The 8494-nt window shown below is 45.0% G+C and overlaps 1 protein-coding gene across 1 annotated transcript; it reads right to left on the bottom strand.

Annotated features, from left to right (window-relative positions):
• Positions 1 to 8210: 8210 nt before the first annotated feature.
• Positions 8211 to 8494, bottom strand: EAH_00057980 (hypothetical protein; the record flags this gene model as incomplete). Its single annotated transcript, XM_013393686.1, has 1 exon — positions 8211 to 8494. A coding segment is annotated over one exon (284 nt), but the record flags the coding sequence as incomplete, so codon positions are not given.

The raw sequence follows: 8494 nt of genomic DNA, 5'->3' as shown, positions 1-8494 counted from the left end.
TATATATATATATATCAATAAACGAACGAATGAACAAATTAAATATACTCTTAATATATTTATTTTATCCATTTAACTATATTTTTTCATATTTCTCTCACCAATTAGCATAAAGAAAGATAAGAGCATCATAAGACATCTGCTATATAAATATATATGTATAAGCATATATATATATATATATATATATATATGTATATATATGTATATATATATATATTAAACAAACAAATGAATGAATTAAATATACTATTAGTATATTTATTTTATTTCTTTTGATATTATTTATTATATTTCTCACCAATTAGCATAAAGAAAGATAAGAGCATCGTAAGACGTCTGCTGCAGAACCTTCTTTTTAAAAGCAGCAGCAACAAGTGTTGTTATTGCTTCTTCATTTTCTTTTTCTGCATTTTCTTGTTCTTGTTCAGAGCGAAGAAGAGGAGGTAAAGCCCCTTGAAGCAAACAAAAACAACAGAACAGAGAGAGTGTATATATACCTTAGTGTTGCTGCTGCTGCTGTTTGCTGCAGCACACTATCCCCTGCAGCAGCAACAGCAAGAGCTGCTGCTGCTGCTGCTGTCTCTGCTTCTCCTCCTTTCCTGCTGCCCCTTCTGTTGCTGTTGCTGCTGGTGCTGCTGCTGGTGCTGCTGTTCTGTTTTCTGCTTCTTCTTCTTTGGCTTTGGTGCTGCAGCGTGCATGCATGTGTTTATTGAATGATTTACTTAATTATTTATTTAATGTGTCTACCTGCTGTATACTGCTGCAAGAAGTGCTGGAGGCCTTCTAGGGTGTAGTGTTTTTGCTGCTCGTGCTGCTGCTGCTGCTTAGCAGCAGCAAACTTCTCCCAGCCACAGTCGAAACGAACAATGAGTGCAAGAGGATATTCATCTGTATTTAAAAGAATAGATTCGGGTAAAAAGAAAGAAAGACGGTGGACTTCTTGCTGCGGCACTGCAACAAAAGGAAGAAAGAACGATTTCTGTTTGCTGCTGTACCACGCAGCCAGCTGCTTAAAGACCTCCAATGGATCTGCTTCTGCTGCTGCTGCTGCTGCTTCTGCTGCTGCTGCTGGTATTGTTGCTGCTGCTGCTGCTTCTTGGTTAGGTTGAGCAGCAGCAGCTGCAGCAGCAGCAGAAGAAGAAGAATTAGGCGTGTAGAAGAAAAACAAAACCTCACGAGTCCCCGAGCCTCGAAGCAAACGAATTGTTGCTTCGCTCCATTGCAGTATTACACCACTTTGTGCTGCTGCTGTTGTTGCTGCTTTAAAGAATCGCTGCGACTTACGAAGACTTGTTGCTGTTGCTGCTGCTGCTGCTGCTACTGCTTCTCCCCCATCACCATCACCCGCTGCTGCTGCTGCTGTTCCTGCTGCTGCTGCTGCTGCTTCAGGAGAAGGAGAAACTGCTTGCTGCTGCTCAGATACAACAGATCGCCAAGAGACACCCAAAAGAAGAGGAGAAATAGGAGAAGAAAGACGCGTGAGGCGCTGCTGCTCGCTAAAGAAGGAACTCAGCAGCAGCGCAGCAGCAGCAACAAACAGCAGCAGCAAACCAAGAACAAACAGCAAACGAAGCAATCCTTTATTCCTCCCAGCAAACCTTCTCCAGCTAAATACAGCGTAGGGTTTTAAAGTGTTTTCTTTTGCAGTCCACATCTTTTCTCGTCCTTTTGCTGCTCTTTGGTGCTGCTGCTGCTGCTGCTGCTGCTGTTTTATTCTCCTTCTTGGGCTTGCTGCTGCTGCTGCCTCTTCTGCAGTACTCCAGCTGTTCGTCCTGCCTTGCTGCTGTCTTTTGCTGCGCTCCCCTCGTTCTTTTGCTGCTCTTTTAGTGGCTGTTTTCGCTTGCAGCAGATGCTGCGGCTTCTGCTGCTGCTGCTGCTTTTGCTGCTCCTGCTGCTGCTGAGGCTGTTGTTGCTTCTTCTGTTGCTGTTGCTTCTCCTTTTGCTGCTGCTGCTTCCGCTGCGGTTGAAGCTGCTGATTTTGCCGCTGCTGCTGCCGCTGATGCTGCTGCTGCTGCTGCTGCTGCTGCTGAATATTTGATGGTTTGTAGATGTGTGTTTTTTGTTTGTTTTTCTCCGCTTTTCCCTTGGCAGCAAAATGTCGTTAGTATTGTCTTATTTTCTAAATATATAAACATAAACATCTACATATATATAGTATTAACACAAATATATGCATATATATATATATATATATATGTGTGTGTGTGTATAAATATATATATACATATACCTACATATAAATATACATATATATATTATATTATATATCTTTGTTTTTCTTCGTGTTTTTCAGTTGGGTGGAGTATTGGAGAATAAATTTTTTTGTTTTGTTTAAATTAGTGAATATCTTCTCTTGATTGTTTACTTTGTTAGTTTGGTTAAGGGTATTTCATTCGAGTAGTTTATTTTATTTGTTTCTTCTTGGGTTTATTATTTATTCTTCTGGCGCCTCTCTTCTTCTTTGCAGGATGGATGAATGCTTTATATTCTTATTTTTTTTATTATTATTATCATATTGCCTACAGCTGTACCTCCAGCTCGTCTCGCTGCGGCTTCTGCATGCAATTAAAATATCTTTTTAATATTCTTTTTATTGTTGTTGCTTTGAAGAATTATTTCATCAGCTTTCTTCGTCTTTCTTCTGTCTCTCTCAAAAAAAGAAGCTAGTATACCATAAGAAAAAGAATTTTGCGTGCAAATAAAGGCGTCTTAGGGAAAAAAAGAAATAAACCAATAAAAAATAATGTTTATATCAAAAAAATAAAAAGATTTATTCAAAAGAATAAATTATATTTCCAAAGAAATAAAACATTTCTGCATATATATAGAGCCTTGCGTCTCTCTCCCCGTTAGTTTGTCGCTGCAGGTATATAAAGGTCTATAGAGAGGGCATCTTCTGCATATTTTGTTTATATTAAGTAAATCATTTATGAATTTAATTATTAAAAACATAACTGTTTATCTAAAAAACTCTAAAAATAAAACAAAATGAAGGAAATACCTTACAGACGTCTCCCTTCGCCCGCTCGTGCGCGCGCTGCGTTATTACGAAATGTGCTTTTTCTGTTTTTGTTTGTTTTGAATAAATATAGATAATTATAAACATTAAATAAACATTAAATTAATTCTTTATCTAAACATAAGGGGGGTTTTAATATATTTTGCTCCACCCCAAGTGAAGCCAACGGAGAGCAGCAGCAATACAAGAGAAAAAACATAAAAATAATGACACAGATGCAAAAGAAGAAAAAAATGATAAGATAAAACCCCTGTTTTATTTATATAGTGCATGCAAATATAAACAACTAAGGGAACAACGCACAACATCACCGAATGCTTTATATATATATATGTATATATATATTGGTAGAGGGCCCCACACACACAGAAACACAGCAACAAATAACCAGGAAAAAATCGGGGAGTAGGCGAAACAAATTCATAAACACATATACGAATTCAAATAAACTACTCCCTCACTTCAGCCTTGTCACTGGGCTGTACATACACCACTGGGGTGTTCGTGCCAGCGGGCTTCTTGTTTAGATATTAGCAGCAGCAGGGACTGCAGCATGAGCTACTGGAGCCCCAGTTATAACAGCTGCTGCTGCAGAAGTCTAGAAAAGAAGGCCGCTGGTTTGCTGCATGTTCCATTCATTCAACAGCACGAGATGCAGCAGAAGGAGTTGCAGAAGCTGCTTGCTGCTGCAACTCCCTCTCCTGCATCTGTGCAGCAACTACAGAAGCAGCACCAGGTGGTGAAGCAAGGTAGATCCTTCCAGCCACAGAAACAACACTCGCTGCAGCAGCAGGTGCTGCACTAACCTTCTCTTCGTTTCTTTGGTGAGCTACTACTAGGCATAAGAGGGTGTGCGCTGCATTCGGGGGAGGGGTAGGGAGCAGATATAACATGGCCTACCTGAAACTGATGATGTACATCTACTTGTCTTACGGATGGGAAGGTAAATGCTAAGCAACTGTCTACAAATTGAATGCAAGCATCAAGGCGGGGCTTGAGCTTGGGTACACTAGACTGGAGAGAGTCTTGCGCTGCCAAGGAAATCAGAGAGCTTTAAGGGGGGCGCGCTGGCCCCTGCAACGAGCGGCACAGTAGTAACACAAAGGAGGTAACCGCGCATTTGCAAATATTTGGGAGCCACATCTATGCTGTCTTCAAGTTTGTAATAGTGGTCAGGAGTTGCTAGCTACTTGATATATAGATGTGGAGTGTATATATATATATATATATATATATATATATATAATGCGAGGCCACGGAGAAGAGGTGCATTGTACCTGCCTACTCCTCGGAGCAGTGCCTGCAACAATATATCACTAAGGAGAGACAATAGAAGAGGATTTGCAAATGCTTTTGCGCAAAATGCTATCTCAATTCGGAAATGATCCGTATTACCATGATACGGGGCCTTTGCTCTGGACTAGCCCATCACGTGATTATAGTAGGCATGCAAGAGGTGGCTCAGCGAAACGCATGCATGCTGTTTCCAGCAGACGTTATTGAGGTCTATCTGCCTGCAATCATTGAGCGAATGCAAATCCCTGCTCTCCCAATAGCATGCGCCTCCTTTATAGGAAGAGGAGTGGGATCAGTACCCCAAAGAAGAAAGGAGCGATGAAACTTTAACACAGTGAAGAGGAGCCCCGAGGAAAACGGAGAAGTGCGTCACGATAATGTGATTAAAGCCGCACGCTCCAGTTAACAACAGACGCGCAGCAGAGTTTGGCACAACTAATAGAAGATTAATAGCGAGGAACTTCCTGCCGGGCGGCCATCCGCTGGGCGTATAGCTTGGAATTCATTCGCAGAAACAACGCTGAGGTGCAGGCGACCTCTGCATCTTGAAATGGGGGGACACACAGGAAAAGTTTGCTAGGAAAAGGCAAAGCTCAACCGTCAGCTAGTCCATTCAAACACAATTCTGTGCTTGCGAAGCAGGAGGGCGGGAGGTAGCGCATGCGCGTCGCCTTCAAGCAGCATAACGGACTCGCTGTAAAACAAACTCTTTAGACACTATGGGTTGTAGAACAACTACTTCCTCTATCGATGAGGGAATTCTGCTTAGTTCAGTCTATCCAGACACAGGCACAAACCTGCCTTCCACATCCGCTCTCCCAAACAAAAGCACGCATGCAGGCCGGTTAACCATAAAAATGCATCTACCTAACTGCAGCAACAAGCCAATCAAGACTTCATAAGCCCCATCAATGGAAGCCGGACAGTTTTTTGTTGTATGCTGGAATGTACAGGAGAGCCTGAAGAACCCGCATCGCACCTTACAACTGCTACGCGGGAAGCAGTATTTCGTAAAAGTACAGAAACGTTCGCCTGAACAGAAGAACAATATGATCTTCTTAGAGTTTTGAGTCTCTGCAGCGGTATTCAAAACATCGCTGGCGAAGACAGATGCCACTAGCGGGTGGCCGCTACCCCAGTACACACACACAGACATTCCGAAGGACGTCGGCCTCTGCCATCTTCGTAACTTCTATAACAGGTCTACCCAAGAGAAATACAGAACTTCTAGAAGCCACATCAGAGACCTGAAACCTTCCCTGTTAATCGCACTCCAGGATTCGTACGAACCCTTAATTCCCCGTAACCAACGTCATTGACGTACCCTTCTCGAGTCAGCTGTGGCGCCTAACAGTACGAGCGTGCGCAGCCCAGCTGAAATCTGGGCCTCATACAAACTTTCAGAATATGTTCAAGACAAACTCTTCCATGTGTGCACAGCCCCACATGCAACACACGAAGCACTCCGAGAGACCCACGAGAGCAATGTGACGAAAAGAGAAAGCGAAATGCCGAACAAGGAGAATGAAAAGACAAAGAAGATTAAGAAGGTCGAGGAGGCCGCATACAAGTGGGAGTGGTTGAGCAAGAACAAGCCAACGAAGCTTCTTTGAACGGAAATCCTGAGGGGATCATTGGAGACGGATGAGTCCCCTCTACAAGGCCATCTCGGATGACTTAGAATATCATCTGACCGGCAATCACTTCCATGTTGACGAGTAACTTGCGTTTAAAAGCTTCCCCTTGGTGACCAAACGATCTGTCTTCGACCCCGCCGAGGCCCGCAAGGAGAAGAAGACAACATCACGCTGTACAAATGCCTCGCCTTCATCATAGACTAATGAGAATGCATTACTCCAGAGAGGCTCTACTTAGTAAAAGGCGCTCTTGATCTAGAGAAGTCGCCCCTCAAGGAAGACGTGCAGCAGAACAAGATCTTTAATGTTATACGCAAGAAGTTTTTCAAGAGCTTCGAATTGGTGGCCAAGGTTGAGAATATGAACGGGGGGTTCGCAAAGTTCTTGCAAAAACTTTTTCAAGGGCCTCACACTCGGCAACCATGGGGACAGCTCCAAACAGAGCAACGGTTGAGGAGCTACTTCATCCCAGAGGAGCGAGCACTGTAAGGGCCCCCCCTCTGTTGACCCACCTCTTTCTGCGCAATTAGGCAGATGAGGGCATTTGCTGCTTGGGAGAGAATGGGAGGCAAATGTGGCAAGATATGCCTATTTGTTATATACATTTCTTCACACGTGCATTGCGTACCACCCTTGAGGGCCAAGGAAGTGCTGAACGATTGCCTATACCGTTATTGCATGCATTAAGAAAGGGCTTTGGTATAGTTGCTAGTGGTGTTACCTCGCAGCAGAGGTTCAAGTTGCAGCTCCCCTAGATTCCCAGGGGTGCTGCAACAGCAGCAGCAGCAGCAGCAACGGCAACTGCAGCAGCTGCTGCAAATGCACAATTTCTACTGCAACTGCTTGCAGATCTGGATAATGCTTCCCCTCTTGCTGCAGCAGCAGCTTTGATTCAGCATCCAAAAGAGCATCAGCAACAGCAGTCAGCTGCAACTTCAATCCCCGCAAGCTGTACGTGCAGTACACCATTTTGGTTTGTATGAGCCCCAAGAGAGGCGTCCAGGCTGGCTTTCGGCGTTTGTTCCGAGGGTGCATGCAGACTGGTGGGGAGTTTATCGGCTACTTTGTTCTCATTTTTGTTTTTTTTCTCTTATTTACTTGTTTGCAGTGCACGAGGGTCTTCTTCCTCTACGCTTACGCATCCTGCACGCCCTGCTAGGGCGGCAATATCGGCGGTCAAATAAAGGCAAATTAACGATAATTAAATTTTCAATTTCACTTGATGAACAAAATTAGTACTAATTTCAGAAAACTACGGGAAATTCCCGGGGGAACCTCCTTACCCACGTGCAGCAGGCGACAGCTACTGCGACACTAGTGCTGGTGTTGTTGGTGCTGGAGAAGAGCATTTAGCGCATTATATTGTTTTAATTCATATCATTTTTATTATTCTAATTAAATAAAAAATATTTGGTTGAAATGTTCCAAGAAGTATCTGCAGCATCGTGGGTCTGTTAGCACCCTGCTGCAGCCGCCCCAGCCTGCGGCTACTGTTGCAGTTGCAGCAGTTGTTGTGTCGGTACTTCTTCTTTTTGTTTTTTCGTGTGGGTTTCGTGCTCGATATTATTTGGTTTTTTAGTTGAGGAACATTTTCCTCTGTTTGTTTCCCCCCTCCTACCTCGCCGGCCACCGCTATAGTGTGGGGGTGCTGGTATCAATGGATGCGCAACAGGCTGCTGCAGCTGCAGCTGCTGCTGCTGCTGCAACTGCTCAAAATGAATCAGCAGCAGCTCAAACAACCATGGAAACGGGTCTGTTTGATGGGGAAAACATTGTGATTCCTTTAGTCAGGGGAAACCAAGGAGATGGGAACCCATTAAACCGTGCAGGCTACTCGTACAGTGGTAGAATGGATCCTATACAAACACCTTGGGGAAATATGCTAGTCTACTCAACAAAGGATGCAAAGAAAGCTGAGAAAAATAGAAGATATATCTTTTTGCTAGGTGTTTTTACAAGCCTCCTCGTGGGTTTTATTACTGGGGCCCTCGTAGCTACGGCAAAGCTAACAAAGATAAAGGAGCAGCTGCGTTCTCCATACACACAAGGCGTAGCAGCAGGAGGGGCCCCCCAACCCCTCCCTCAGGGCTTTCCTCAGGGGCAGGGGCCCCCAGGGCCTCCTCAGTCTATTTATCAGGGTCCCCCACAGCAGATGGGGTATCCGTCAGGGACAGCAACACATCCTTTTGCAACAACTTCAGGGGCCCCTCCTTCATTTCCTCCTTATAGCACCGCCCCCCCCGGCGGCCAGGCATTCACCTTCCCACCTCCCGGCGCACAAACATCTGCGGGGCAGCCCCAGCCGCTTCCCGCAGGCCTAGCAACCCCGGAGGGCTTCTTCGTTCCTCCTCCTCCCTCCTCAACAGCTCCAGGATATCCCTCTTCTTCTGTAAGTCAAACAACTGAAGGGCTCTCCCCTCCCCCTCCTCCAGGGGCCCCACCAGCCCCAGGGGGCCCTCCTCCACCTCCTCCTCCTCCACCTGGGCTCCCACCAGCCCCGGGGGCCCCCCCTCCACCTCCTCCGCACGGGCCCCAATCA

This window comes from Eimeria acervulina, genomic scaffold (genome assembly GCF_000499425.1).
Source record: "Eimeria acervulina Houghton genomic scaffold, Eah_scaff1280, whole genome shotgun sequence".
Lineage (NCBI taxonomy): Eukaryota > Apicomplexa > Conoidasida > Eucoccidiorida > Eimeriidae > Eimeria > Eimeria acervulina.
Note: the sequence above shows the minus strand (reverse complement) of the source record. Positions and strands in the feature narration are given on the sequence as shown.